The 15,390-nt window shown below is 45.5% G+C and overlaps 1 protein-coding gene across 3 annotated transcripts in view; it reads left to right on the top strand.

The window, feature by feature from the left end:
- MTMR4 (myotubularin related protein 4) overlaps nucleotides 1–15,390 on the top strand; it is a 107,493-nt gene that overhangs the window by 75,706 nt on the left and 16,397 nt on the right. For all 3 annotated transcript variants that reach the window (XM_044993755.1, XM_044993757.1, XM_044993756.1), the window contains one exon: nucleotides 11,798–11,911. In XM_044993755.1, the coding sequence (XP_044849690.1) occupies nucleotides 11,798–11,911 (114 nt within the window). The remainder of the gene's footprint in view (nucleotides 1–11,797; nucleotides 11,912–15,390) is intronic.

Genomic DNA, 15,390 nt, shown 5'->3' with positions numbered 1-15,390 from the left:
TAGCATAAGTTGCAACAAATGCTGATGTATCCAATTTAAAAGGTGGTAGGCATGCTTCTTCATTAAAGCCTTTTGGAATATTGCAAAGCTGTTTCTGTTTGAGAATTCCCCATCCATACTGCTCCTTTTCTGATCAGTTGTTGGCTCTGAAGTGTTCAGATCATTTGGAATAAAAATGTCTCAGGTTCCCATAAAAGAAAGCACAACTCTCCTGCATTCTTTAGTCTCATTTTCTGTGTCTCCTAGTTTCTTTGTACTGCCCCATCAGTCTGTCTGTATCCATCTGGTGTCTCTTGTCTTGTGCTTAGATTGTCCCCTTTTGGGGGCAGGGATTGTGTGATGGGTTGCTCCCCCTTCCAGGGTGCCACCTGATGTTCTGGGGTACCACTGAGCCCGCCAGTTCCTCGAGCCTGGATTTCCCTTACCCTGTCCTGCAGAGCCAGGCCCCCAAGCTTCCTCCATCACACACAGGTAGGGACACACCCAGCTGCAGACAGACACTGAGATCAGCTGTGCCTGGGAAAGCTTCAGCTACAGAGTTGCCTAGCACTCCAGTGCACTCCCTCTCTGGGGTGCAAACCCAAAAGTGTCTCGTCTGGCACTGCACAGAGACCTGTACAGCATAAGCTCATTGAAATTCGCCCCCTCCCTCAATGTGGAGGGAGATCTGCAAATCCCCCCCCCCCCCCACGTAATGAATTCCACAAACTGGATTTAAAACAAAAACAAGTTTATTAAGTACAAGAGGTAGATTTTAAGTGACTATAAGTGATAGCAAACAGATCAAAGCAGGTTACCTTAGTAAATAAACAAAAACCGCAAACTGAGCCTAACACACTAGATAGGTAGGGTATAAATTAGCAGATTCTCACCCTGAGTGATAAACAGACTGGCAGACTCTTAAGGCACAAGTTGCCTTGGCTTTCCTAGGTTTTCATACACAGACTAAAGATCTTTCTAGTCTGGAACCATCACTTCCCATAGTTCAGTCCTTGCCCCGCAGGTGTTTCCAGGTATGTTGTTGTGAGGAGAGTGAGGTTCCTCATGATGTCATTTCCCCCTTTTATATCTTCTCCCCACTTGCTGGAAAGCTCTTTTGCTATGACCTGGGTCAGACTGTTCCAGTTGTGTAGTGCTGTCTCTGAGAGGTTTCTGTGGTACACAGTTCCTGGGGTAATCCTTGTGCTTGTGTGCATTTCCTCAATAAGCCATTAACATTGTTTGGCCTTTTTACTGTTGTTCTTGAAAGGCTGCTTGTAGGTGTTTTCAACTTCGGGACATAGAATCATAGAATATCAGGGTTGGAAGGGACCTCAGGAGGTCATCTAGTCCAACCCCCTGCTCAAAGCAGGACCAAACCCAACTAAATCATCCCAGCCAGGGCTTTGTCAAGCCTGACCTTAAAAACCTCTAAGGAAGGAGATTCCACTACCTCCCTAGGTAACCCATTCCAGTTCTTCACCACCCTCCTAGTGAAAAAGTTTTTCCTAATGTCCAACCTAAACCTCCCCCTCTGCAACTTGAGACCATTACTCCTTGTTCTGTCATCTTCTACCTCTGAGAACAATCTAGATCCATCCTCTTTGGAACCCCCTTTCAGGTAGTTGAAAGCAGCTATCAAATCCCCCCTCATTCTTCTCTTCTGCAGACTGAACAATCCCAGTTCCCTCAGCCTCTCCTCATAAGTCATGTGCTCCAGCCCCCTAATCATTTTTGTTGCCCTCCGCTGGACTCTCTCCAATTTATCCACATCCTTCTTGTAGTGTGGGACCCAAAACTGGACACAGTACTCCAAATGAGGCCTCACCAGTGCTGAGTAGAGGGGAATGATCACATCCCTTGATCTGCTGGAAATGCCCCTACTTATACAACCCAAAATGCCATTAGCCTTCTTGGCAACAAGGGCACACTGTTGACTCATATTCAGCTTTTCGTCCACCGTAACCCCTAGGTCCTTTTCTGCAGAACTGCTGCCCAGCCATTCGGTCCCTAGTCTGTAGCAGTGCATGGGATTCTTCCGTCCTAAGTGCAGGACTCTGCACTTGTCCTTGTTGAACCTCATCAGATTTCTTTTGGCCCAATCCTCTAATTTGTCTAGGTCCCTCTGTATCCTATCCCTACCCTCCAGCGTATCAACCACTCCTCCCAGTTTAGTGTCATCTGCAAACTTGCTAAGGGTGCAGTCCACACCATCCTCCAGATCGTTAATGAAGATATTGAATAAAACTGGCCCCAGCACCGACCCTTGGGGCACTCCACTTGATACCGGCTGCCAACTAGACATGGAACCATTGATCACTACCCATTGAGCCCGTCCATCTAGCCAGTTTTCTATCCATCTTACCGTCCATTCATCCAGCCCATACTTCTTTAACTTGCTGGCAAGAATACTGTGGGAGACTGTATCAAAAGCTTTGCTAAAGTCCAGAAATAGTACATCCACTGCTTTCCCCTCATCCACAGAGCTGGTTATCTCATCATAGAAGGCAATTAGGTTAGTCAGGCATGACTTGCCCTTGGTGAATCCATGCTGACTGTTCCTGATCACTTTCCCCTCCTTTAAGTGGTTCAGAATTGATTCCTTGAGGACCTGTTCCATGATTTTTCCAGGGACTGAGGTGAGACTGACTGGCCTGTAGTTCCCTGGATCTTCCTTCTTCCCTTTTTTAAAGATGGGCACTACATTAGCTTTTTTCCAGTCATCCGGGACCTCCCCCGATCGCCATGATTTTTCAAAGATAATGGCCAATAGCTCTGCAATCTCATCGGCCAACTCCTTTAGCACCCTCGGATGCAGCGCATCCGGCCCCATGGACTTGTGCTCGTCCAGGTTTCCTAAATAGCCCCAAACTACTTCTTTCTCCACAGAGAGCTGGTCACCTCCTCCCCATACCGTGCTGCAGAGTGCAGCTCTCTGGGAGCTGACCTTGTCTGTGAAGACAGAGGCAAAAAAAGCATTGAGTACACTAGCTTTCTCCACATCCTCTATCACTAGGTTCCCTCCCTCATTCAGCAAGGGGCCCACACTTTCCTTGACTTTCTTCCTGTTGCTAACATACCTAAAGAAACCCTTCTTGTTACTCCTAACATCTCCAGCTAGCTGCAACTCCAAGTGTGATTTGGCCTTCCTGATTTCACACCTGCATGCCTGAACAATACTTTTATACTCCTCCCTGGTTATTTGTCCAATCTTCCACTTCTTGTAAGCTGTTCTTTTGTGTTTAAGACGAGCAAGGATTTCACTGTTAAGCCAAGCTGGTCGCCTGCCATATTTACTTTTCTTCCTACACATCGGGATGGTTTGTTCCTGCAACCTCAATAAGGTTTCTTTGAAATACAGCCAGCTTTCCTCGACTCCTTTCCCCGTCATGTTATTCTCCCAGGGGACCTTGCCCATCAGTTCCCTGAGGGAGTCGAAGTCTGCTTTTCTAAAGTCCCTGTTTGTGAGCAGCAGGTCAAGAAGAGCTTTTCCCCTAGTTGGTTCCTCCAGCACTTGCACCAGGAAATTGTCCCCTACACTTTCCAGAAACTTCCTAGATTGTCTGTCCACTGCTGTATTGATCTCCCAGCAGATATCGGGGTGATTAAAGTCACCCATGAGAACCAGGGCCTGTGATCTAGCAACTTCTGTTAGTTGCTGGAAGAAAGCCTCGTCCACCTCATCCCCCTGGTCCGGTGGTCTGTAGCAGACTCCCACCACGACATTACCCTTGTTGTTCATACTTCTAAATTTAATCCAGAGACACTGTACACATTGTTCCAACACCCCTGGTCAGGGTGTAAAAGATTGTCTTTTTGTTCTGTATTTGTAGCAGAATAGGATCCGGTCCATGGCTAGGGCTTTGGAGCGCTCTGCTAATACAAATAATAAACAATAATAATAATAGTCTTGGAGCTTTAAGAAGAACTTCTGCTTTCTTTGTGCCAGGCTTACTGCCATCTGCTGCAACTGATAGCTGTATTTCATTAAACCGAAAACAACATGTATTTCTAGTGAGCCAAAGTCCCCTTTCTTGAAACCAAGCACACACTTCCCTCCATCTTTTCTCCAGCTGTTTCTCATTGGTACATGGATGATGAGGCTATCTTTACTGACAGACAGTTTGAGGTAAATGACCCAATACTGAATCCATGGCCTTTTGGTAAGCCCAGAGCCCTTGGAAGTCCCAGAGAAATTCTACAGTATGTGTAACCACCACAGTGCAGCTTTCTGAATTCAGGGGATAATGCCAAAAGTCTTTCTTAGCATCAAGTATGGCAAAAACTTTTGAGACTATTAATCCACGCTAGGTACAGGGTGAGGCACTCTACTCACACCTTTATTTACTTCTCAGTAATTCTGTCAGCCAGCATCTTAGCCAGTCCTTGGTTCACAACTTGTGTCCTGGGAATGGGCCGGGCCATAGCTTTTGGACTACTGATGTGACTTTGTCATCTGCTGTCACCTTGTGACAATATCCATGACTTTGCCCAAGACCTTTCAATTAGATTAGTACAGGAATACAATTTCTATGGCGTCATTCTCTGGAATTTGCTATTTGTTTCACCCATCTCCTCACTGGTGCCTGTGTAAATCAGAACTGCTTTGCAGGGCTTTGGTGCTCCCTTCTGTCACAATTACTGTTCTAAAAGACTCTCTGGCCCACCCTGGTCTCTGTGAGCACACCCCTCAGGTCTCTTGCTCTCAGACTAGGCCCTGGGGCTGCAGTGCCCTGTCACTAACTTTGATCACCTCACAGGTCTGACTCTGGTTCAGTACCTGCAGTTCCGTTCCCTCCGGGAGCAATGGCAGGATACACACTGACCAGACGGCCTCCTTAAAGCCAAGTATCGTTTATTTAGATCCAAAGCATTTAAAAGAAAAGGTCTTAAAACAATAAGTAGACTGTGTGCATGTCTAGCTTACCAGGTGTCTATCCATCTTCTGGTAGGTCTAAGCTTCTTATAGACACCCCAACACTAGACCTGGTTGGGAATTTTACTACAAAATGTTTTTGTTGGAAAATGTCAATTCTTTAGGCCCTAAATTTCAAAGTTGGATTTTTGTTTTGTATTCCAACCTATATGCTACTATAAATGCAAATGGGTATCTGTCGGAAAAAAGCTTCCTTTTAGAGGCATTTGCCAGGGAAGCCAACTATCACCTCTTCTTTTTGACATAGTAATGGGGTCATTTGTTCAGTCAGTCAGAAATAATCCTAATATAAATGGAATTACAGTAGGAAACAGGGAACACAAATTAGGCTTATATGTGGACAACGTTGTGGCATTTGTTACGAATCCAGCTCACACACTACTAGAATTGCAAAAAGAAATCTTAAAATTTGGTGAAGAGTCAGAATTTAAAATAAACGCTACACATCAGAACTCCTGGATGTAGGTGTGAGCTCAGATCTACAGAAAGAAATAAAAGCTAAATATAAATGGGTACAACTTCAATAAGATGCCTGGGAATACACATTTCTAAAAGATGTTAAGATTTATATAATATTAATTAAAGTCCTTTCGTTAAGAAAATCAAAACATCTGGAAATTGGTCAAAATATGAAATTTCATGTTAGTCAAAATTGTAACAGCTAAATGAATGTCTTGCACTGAATTAACTTCTTTTTCCAAACGCTTCCCATTTGAGTTCCAGGAAGCCTTATAGGTCAATGGCAATTTATGATAAATAAATTCATTTGGGAAAATAAGAAATCCAGAGTTAAGCAATCTACTTTACAAAGGTGATGGCAAAATGGAGGCTTGGCTTTACCAAACATCAAGCACTATTTCCAAGTTAGTCAGATCAGAAACCTGAGGCATTGGATAACACCAAACCCTAATAAGCACTGGGTAGAGATACAAGAAGTTTCTTGTTGTACAGTCAGACTCCACGTGATCCCCTGGATAAAGAAAACCTGTAGGTCAAAATCAACATACAACTCTTTTTTTTTTTTTATGACAGCAACAGTAGAAACTTGGGATAATTTATTAGAAAGCAGAACTCGTATCCACCACATCCAATGTCCACAGTAGATAATATAGAATTTAATCCCGATAACAGCCTGGAAAGTTTTGACATTTGGGAACTTACAGGTATATCAAAATTCAGCCAACTGTTCAGAGACAATAGATCACTTGAAGAAATAAAGCAACTCTCAAAAGACCCCAAAATTGCAGTATATCAGTAACTACAACTGAGAGATTTTTCAGTCCATCCCCACAAAAAAGAAAACCTATGCAGAAGATTGACAGAATTTGAAAAAGTACTCCCTACATCCATGAAACATAAATGCTTACTTTCCACTACAAAATAATTTCTAACTTACGTGGAGGAAATACACCTCTACCCCGATATAACACGAATTTGGATATAATTCGGTAAAGCAGCACTCTGAGGGGGCGGGGCTGCGCACTCCGGTGGATCAAAAAAAGTTTGATATAATACAGTAAGATTTTTTGGCTCCTAAGGACAGCATTATATCGGGGTAGAGGTGTAACTACATTTCATGAGAAGAAGGAAAGTTGAAGTAGACATAGGCACAAAAATTGAGGAATGGGAGAACATATGAAACGGGAAGATTTATCTATGTATGGTAGATGTGCTCCAAAATTAAGACCTTTTGGAAAGCCATGAGGCTCCATAAGGGAGATAACAGGGTGTCAGCTGTCATATAACCCCCTTAGTATTTGTATTCAATTGTCCTGTCTTCTAAAAGCCATAAAGAACTGATCATTCTTTTGTAGTTGCTGCTGGAATTACCATAGCAAGGTGATAGAAGAGAAGTGATTCTCTTAAAACTATTGGCTGGTATAAAAAGGGTGTGGGAAATTCTGGTACTAGAAAAGCTAACTGGTTAAGTCAGTTCTGCAGGGGAGAAGACAAAAAGATAAGGACTAAGGATGGTGGAAGTTTTTGGAGTTTGCTGGAAGGGGGTCATCATTGGCCATCAGACTGGGAGTTTGAGAACTTCTGTTTGAAAACTGAGAAAGGGAGAAATCCCTTCAACAACAGTCACAATTAAACTTAGAATTAAGATATTAAAATAAGGAAAATAGATAGGAGGAAATAGGAACAAAGCTAAATATTGTGTAAAGGTTTTGATAGGACAACTAACAAACAGGTTATGCATCTAAATGTAAGAAAAAGAGACGTTTGGATCTAAACATGAGATAATGAAAGACTTTAACCAACACGGTCAACTGAGAAGACAGAAGAGTAAGACAGAGAATAGAAAAGCAGCAGTCACAATATGTGATCAATACCATAAAGGAGGAGAAAGGGACTGATAGCAGGTCTCATCAGTACAGCTTCAGGGATTTCCCATAGGACAGTTTATAACTGTGTGTTTGTGTTTATACTAAGCTTATTGCTGTTTTAAGGTGTAAAGCAAGTTTAATATGATTTGTTATAAAAGAATGGATCTGTTAATAAATACAGTGTTTAAAAGGGAAAATGTCAGTCAATCAAAACAAACTCTTTTATGGGAATGGGGAGGGAGATTGAGTGCCCAGAATAACAAGCGGCCTGGTTGTCAGGACGCTCCCCTGGGTTGGAGTCTCCCGCATTCCAGGTGAGTGCCCTGACTGCTAGGCTACTGGCTATTCTGAGCTCTTTCTCTCTCCTTCGAAAGAGAGAAATCTTGAAATCTCAAAAAGTTTCATGGGATGGGAAAACTGTTTCCCTCCCAGCTCTACCTAAGACCTTCTAGGCTCTCAGTGGCATAATCTGTTCTGCTAACTCACAAACTAGTTCCCTCTTGCTCTTTCAGGGAGTGTCTTTAAATGCTGCTCAGTCTTTTGATCACTGCTTTTATAGGAATCAAGTTACTTTTAAACTGTTTATAGCCTTTGATCTGTTAGCTCCCAGCACTGGCAAAACTAGGCTTGCAAATTGTTGGAGACAGGATGTAGGTTCCTTGAAGCTAATAACTTTGCCCTTTGTCTTTCAAGAGCAGGGGTGGATAAACTATGGCCCACGGGCCAGATCCGGCCCTCCAGCCATTTTAATCCGGCCCTCGAGCTCCCGCTGGGGAGAAATCTTTGGTGAGCTTAAACTCAAAAGGAAGCTTACAAGAAGTGGAAACTTGGACAGCTGACTAGGGTGGAGTATAAAAATATTGCTCGAGCATGCAGGGGTGTAATCAGGAAGGCCAAGGCACAATTGGAGTTGCAGCTAGCAAGCGATGTGAAGGGTAACAAGAAGGGTTTCTATAGGTATGTTAGCAACAAGAAGAAGGTCAGGGAAAGTGTGGGACCCTTACTGAATGGGGAGGCAACCTAATGAACGATGATGTGGAAAAAGCTGAAGTACTCAATGCTTTTTTTGCCTCGGTCTTCACAGACAAGTTCAGCTCCCAGACTGCTTCACTGGGCATCACAGTATGGGGAGAAGGTGAACAGCCCTCAGTGCTGAAAACAGGTTAAGGACTATTCAGAAAAAGCTGGACATGCACAAGTACATGAGCCCAGATGCAATGCATCCGAGGGTGCTGAGGGAGTTGGCTGATGTGATTGCAGAGCCATTGGTCATTATCTTTGAAAACTCGTGGCAATCGAGGAGGTCCCGGATCACTGGAAAAAGGCAAATATATTGCCCATCTATAAAAAAGGGAAGAAGGAGAATCTGGGAACTACAGACCAGTCAGCCTCATTTCAGTCCCTGGAAAAATCATGGAGCAGGTCCTCAGGAATCCATTTTGAAGCACTTGGAGGAGAGGAAGATGATCAGGAACAGTCACCATGGATTCACCAAGGGCAAGTCATGCCTGACCAACCTGATTGCCTTCTATGATGAGATAACCGGCTCTGTGGATATCAGGAAAGCGGTGGACGTGCTATCTCTTGACTTTAGCAAAGCTTTTGATACGGTCTCCCACAATATTCTTGCCAGCAAGTTAAAAAAGTATGGATTGGATGAATGGACTCAAAGGTTGATAGAAAGCTGGCTAGATCATTGTGCTCAACGGATAGTGATCAACGGCTCCATGTCTAGTTGGCAGCTAGTATCAAGCGGAGTGCCCCAGGGGCCAGTCCAGGGGCCAGTTTTGTTCAACATCTTCATTAATGATCTGGATGACGGGATGGATTGCACCCTCAGCAAGTTCGTGGATGACACTAAGCTGAGAGGAGAGGTAGATATGCTGGAGGGTAGGGATAGGGTCCAGAGTGACCTGGACAAATTAGCGGATTGGGCCAAAAAAGATCTGATAAGGTTCAACAAGGACAAGTACAGAGTCCTGGACTTAGGACGGAAGAATCCCATGTAGTGCTACAAGCTGGGGACCGACTGGGTAAGGAGCAGTTCTGCAGAAAAGGACCTGGGGATTATAATGGACGAGAAGCTGGATATGAGTCAGCAGTGTGCCCTTGTTGCCAAGAAGGCTAACGGCATATTGGGCTGCATTTGTAGGAGCATTGCCAGTAGATCGCGGGAAGTGATTATTCCCCTCTATTCGGCACTAGTGATGCCAAATCTGGAGTATTGCGTCCAGTTTTGGGCCCCCCCACTACAGAAAAAGGATGTGGACAAATTGGAGAGAGTCCAGCAGAGGGCAACGAAAATGATCAGGGGGCTGGGCCACATGACTTATGAGGAGAGGCTGAGGGAACTGGGCTTGTTTAGTCTACAGAAGAGAACAATAAGGAGGGATTTGATAGCAGCCTTCAATTACCTGAAGGGGGGTTCAAAGGGGATGGAACTCGGCTGTTCTCAGTGGTGGCAGATGACAGAACAAGGAGCAATGGTCTCAAGTTGCAGTGGGGGAGGTTTAGGTTGGATATTAGGAAACACTATTTCACTAGGAGGGTGGTGAAGCACTGGAATGGGTTACCTAGGGAGGTGGTAGAATCTCCTTCCTTAGAGGTTTTTAAGGCCTGGCTTGACAAAGCCCTGGCTGGGATGATTTAGTTGGGGATTGGTCCTGCTTTGAGCAGGGGGTTGGACTAGATATCTCCTGAGGTCCCTTCCAACCCTAATCGTCTATGATTCTATGTCAGATGATGTCTAGTCTTCTATCTGGGCAGGACCAAACAGTTCCCTGCTTCGCCTTGCCTGTTTGTATCATATGCAGATTGTATGAAGGGGCCAGTGGTCTCTTCACAGACTCTCTCTAAATGGGTAACATCCTGTATCAAGACCACATACAAAATAGCTTCGGGTACACCCCATCCGCGGTTGCGAGCTCATCTTACAAGAGCGCAAGCAGTGTCAATAGCATTCCTCAGTGATGTCTCAATAGTGGGCATTTGCAAGGCTGGTACATGGTCATCCGTCCATCCATTTACGAACCATTACGTCATAACTGCATCTTCCAGGGCAGATGCACGTCTCAGCAGGGTGGTTCTGCAGTCCTTGCTTAGGTGGACTCCAAACCCCGCCTCCTGATGGGGGGTACTACTTGTCAGTCACTTAAGTGGAATACATGACTTCATCTGCTTGAAGAAGAAAAAGTTACTTACTGTAACTGTGGTTCTGAGATGTGATGCAAATCTGTATTCCATGACCCACCCTACATCCCCTCTGCATCAGAGAATAGTCTGGGGGTTGGTGCAAAGAAACTGAGGGGGGTCAGGGCGCCGCCACCTCATGTAGCCAGGGGAGGGGCTGTGGCTACAAGGCGTGAGTGCTGCCCCTCTGTGGGTACTGCTAGGCAAAATTCTCTAACTCCAATGCACTGGGCAAAGTGGAATACACGTCTGCATTGCATCTCAAAGAACCACAGTTACAGTAATTGTTTTCTTTCACTCTGTGTCAATTCCGATTACCAGCTTGGGTCTATTTACAGCCTCACTTTTCCTTACTTCTGAGTTCATAAATTCATCTCTTCCGCCTCTGAGTCAGGCGTACAATCTCAGACAGCTTGCAGGCTCCTGCTCCCTTCTGAGGCTGCTTTAGTTCAGAATTTGTGTCCGGATTTTGCATTCGTGGCTTTCAGCAAACTCTAGCCCTGGGCCCCACTCCCTTACAAAGCTGACTGTAGCGTTTCCCTTGCGTGTGTGCGGACAGTTCCCGACAATTGCAGACACTTACCATTTACATTGGCAAAATCCATATTTTGTGCCTCTGCTGAAGCATCATCTTTCTGACTGAAATGTCTGTGAGCTGTAAGGTGAGAGTGCCACAGCTGCAGGCCTAAGTTCTGCCTGTACTGATAGTTGTGCTATTGGAACTGCCTTTTTTAGGATTAAACCCTCGTGTTGAAAGAATCTTTCATGCAATGTTTTGTGCACATGTAACCCACTAGTTAGTTACAGGTCCTGCTGTGTGTCTAGGCTACAGAGGGAGAGAGTCTGTAACAGCCCCAGTGAGGGGGCTCTCGCTCAAGCTGTAGCAGCTCATGCTTTTAGCTCTGGAGGTCTGTACCATCACACACACCCTTCTGCTAGTCACGTCTGATTCAGATGTACCAAAATCGCAAGATTTCGTTAGTTCCCTTAGCATGTTTACATGAGTCATTGGATTGATTAGCCATCTGCATTCTCTCTGAATTTGCAACATTCAGATATTATAATGTTATGTAGAGTAAAATATGCTTTTGCCTGTTCAGATGTACCTCTTTTGGATAGTAAATTAGATTACAATCTCTTGTATGGAGGTCCCATATTCCATGGTTGAGACCCTGTACAAAGCCCAGTTTTCAGGGCCACCTTTGGCTCTTTCTCCCAGGCACCGCTAATTCTGGATGGGAAGAACCACCCATAGCCTGTGTTCTTGTTAGTCGAATTCAGACAAACCTGAAGGTCTCCCCTGTTCTCTCTGCATAAATATTCTCATTGCTTGGCTCTGATTGACACCGTGTCACTTTATTTCTAGACTCTGTACCAGTTATCCTCAGAAGCTGCTAGTTCCTGTCTGGATCACTGACAAGGAGCTGGAGAATGTGGCGTCCTTCAGGTCTTGGAAAAGGATTCCTGTAGTTGTGTACAGGTAAAAAAGAATCTACAATAGCTGCCCTGTCGCTCATAGTCCATTATACACAATATCATGACCCCAACCCATGGTGCTGGCTGAGGAATTAGAGAAGATGGATGTGATGTCCATGTTCCAGTGAGCCGTCATGGCAGCTCCCTGGGGAGGACAGCAAGCTGAACTCTGCACGTGCCTGGTTTAACTTGATATTACTGAAGCACTTATAGATCAGGCTGTGTGCGCCACCTTGCTCCTCATTGGTGCTGTTAGAGCTTGAAGGCAATTTGGGATCCCTATGGAAGCCTACACGGGTGAAGCACCAGTGCTACTGGCTCGTATAGCTGTTATAAGTCTTTTACGCAGAAGTACTGCATTTCTGGGGTGTGCAGCTACACTCTATACTTAGGGATACTATACAAAGGGTCAATGTGATGCTCCCTCCTTGAAAGTGTGGAGCTGGCCTGGACCCTGCTCCCCCTTCAAATAGAAGTCAAACTACGCCTCTGGCCCAGCAGCCAAAGCCCAGAGCCCAGGCGCCCCGCAGAGCTTCCTGCATTGAAGAAAGGCAGCACCATGCAGCTGAGCACAGCTATGCTACCTTGGTGCATGTGTTGTTTGAAAAATGGAATGTGACCCAGAGACTGTTCTAACCATACACACACACACCAGAGGACAGAGTTAAGGTGGGGATATGACCGGAACTTTTGCCTTTTTTCACTGAGTGTTCAGCTGTGCAACCTTGCCATTGTTCTAACAGTTTTTGTGTAGAGTTCTGTGCCTCTCCTTAGTACTTGGTAATTTACAGCCCATAGTTGTGAGACTCTGCGGGCTTGTATCAAGGTTTGAAAATGAGATGTTTGTTATGTATTTTCCCAGCCCTTAATGTTTCCTTATTGTGTGTAGCTGAGGATCGCCTGACCAGGGTTTACACTGTATAAATGTTGACTGACCCCTATGCCTTTTTCCTGTAGCTTCCTGCACAGAGGCCTGGTCATGAAAGTGGCATTCCTTGTGGTGATCTTACTGACCAAACGTTTGGCCATGTCTACACTACCAATTTGTGTTGACAAAAGTGATGTTGACACCCAAAAGTTGACAAAATAAAAATCGCAATTTTGTGTTCACACTTGCTCCCTCTGTCGGCAGATCGTGTCCACAGTGGGGGTATCATCATCAACTGTGGGTACCTATCCCACTGTCCTTCTGTCGCTAGGTGTTGTGGGACAACGGAGTGGATCACGGCGCATCTTGGGACAGTGCTAAATGTTCCGTGTTGCATTGCTTTCTGTCCCAGCACTCCATGAGCTTCCGGCATTTTTTCAACGGCTGTTGTTTGCTGTGCACGCCGGCATCTTTGTGAGAAGGGATGGATCCCGCGCTGCTCTCCTATGCTCTGTTAACTGTCATGAGGACATCGCGGCTGGTAGTGCAGTTAATCGTGAAGTTCCTAACTGAAGACTCTTCACAGGTGCCCGACACTCTGCATGATATGGAGCAACATAAGATTGCTTTTGGCATTCACAGAGCAGGTGCATAGGGTAGACCATTGCTTTTGGGATCAGGAAACAAGCACTGAATGGTGGGATTGTATCGTCATGCAGGTGTGGGATGATGAGCAGTGGCTACAGAACTTTCGGATGCAGAAAGCCACCTTCCTGGAACTGTGTGCGGAGCTCGCCCCAGACCTGCGGCACAAGGACACTAGAATGAAAGCTGCCCTCTCGGTAGAGAAGCGTGTGGCGATCGCTGTGTGGAAGCTGCCAACTCCAGACAGCTACCAGTTGGTCGTGAATCAATTTGGAGTGGGGAAGTCGACTGCGTTAATGCAAGTGTGCAGGGCAATAAATCGCATCCTGCTATGAAGGACCGTGACTCTGGGAAATGTGCGTGAAATAGTGGAAGGCTTTGCAGAAATGGGTTACCCTAACTGTGGAGGGGTGATAGATGGCACACACATTCCAATTTTGACACCAGACCACCTTGCAATGGAGTGCATCAGTAGGAAGGGGTACTTCTCCATGCTGTTGCAGATGCTTGTGGCTCATTGTGGGCATTTCACTGACATCACCGTGGGATGGTCTGGAAAGGTGCATGATGCACGCATCTTCAGGAACACCGGCCTATACAGAAAGCTGCAAGCGGGGAATTTCTTTCCTAACCTAAAGGTTACAGTGGGGGCTGTTGAAATGCCCCTAGTGATCCTGTGGGACTCTGCGTACCCCTTTATAGCCGTGGCTCATGAAACCCTACATGGTACACCTGGACAGCAGTGAGGAGCAATTCAACAACAGGCTCAATAGGTACCAGATGACATTTGAATGTGCCTTTGGCAGATTAAAGGCACCCTGGTGATGCCTTTATGGCAGGTTGGACCTCACTGAGGATAATATTCCTATGGTCATAGCCGCGTGCTATAAATTGCATAATCTCTGAAGCTAAGGGTGAAAGGTTTGCTCAGGGGCGGAGTGCTGAGGCAGACTGCTTGGCTGCTGATTTTGAGCAGGCAGATACCAGGGTTGTCGGAGGAGCCCACAGGGGGGCTATTTGAATCAGGAGGCTTTGAGGCAGCACTTTGACAATGACCACCAGTTACATATATCTCTGTCGGAGCTATTTCAATGTTGCATTACATGTAGTTTTCCTAAGGGCCAATGGTGACATTTGGGGCCTTAAATTCCTGTAATAAAGTGATTAAAATGCCTGTGCATGTATTGGCAGTGCCTGCAATCTCACCGTGTAGAAAAAAAAGATGATTTACCAGTATAAAAGTTTGCTTTTATTGCACAAGAAACAGCACACACAAACACACAGATGCTTGGCAGGAAAGAAGGAACCAGGGAAGGGCAGACTCTCACAGCTGTGTGTAAGTCCAGCTGTCATTGTGAAAGTTGTCTAAGGGGGTAGAGTGAAGGGGAAACGGAGAAGTCCCAAAAGGTGGAAAGGAATGTATGGGTGGAGGGGCATGGAGGTTTGGAGGGGCATGGAAAAGAGTTCTGAATGTGCTGCAGAGGAGGTTGAGCACTGATCTGCTCAGTCTGCAGCCTCTGCGTTTGCTCCTCCATTACTTTAAGCATCTGTTCAGTAGCGTCCTTAACAAACTCCTGATTCTCTTTTCTGACCTGCCGTTCGGGCACTCCTTTCATTCCCTTTTTTCTGCTTTGGAGCACTGCAGGAACTCCCAGAACATGTCGTCTTTGCTGCGTCTTGAACGCTTTCTTATCTAGTGGAGACACTCGGCCGGGGTATGTGGGGTGTTACTGAAGGCCATATCTGGTGAAGCACAGGGGACAATGCACAGAAGCGGGATTGTTAAATTCACGCATGGCATTGAAACATTTCTGTTAAACACACCTTTTGCAACATTGCCATCACTTTCTTACTGACCCTAGCCAGGCACACATCTCCACGAACAGCCAAAGCATGGTTAGTGTTGGCAGGGGGATAGGGAGCGCTTCACATGGGGAAAAGAGCACACACTGTTTGCAAGGGTCGTGGTG

This window comes from Mauremys mutica, chromosome 19 (genome assembly GCF_020497125.1).
Source record: "Mauremys mutica isolate MM-2020 ecotype Southern chromosome 19, ASM2049712v1, whole genome shotgun sequence".
In the NCBI taxonomy this organism is placed as follows: Eukaryota; Metazoa; Chordata; order Testudines; family Geoemydidae; genus Mauremys; species Mauremys mutica.
Note: the sequence above shows the minus strand (reverse complement) of the source record. Positions and strands in the feature narration are given on the sequence as shown.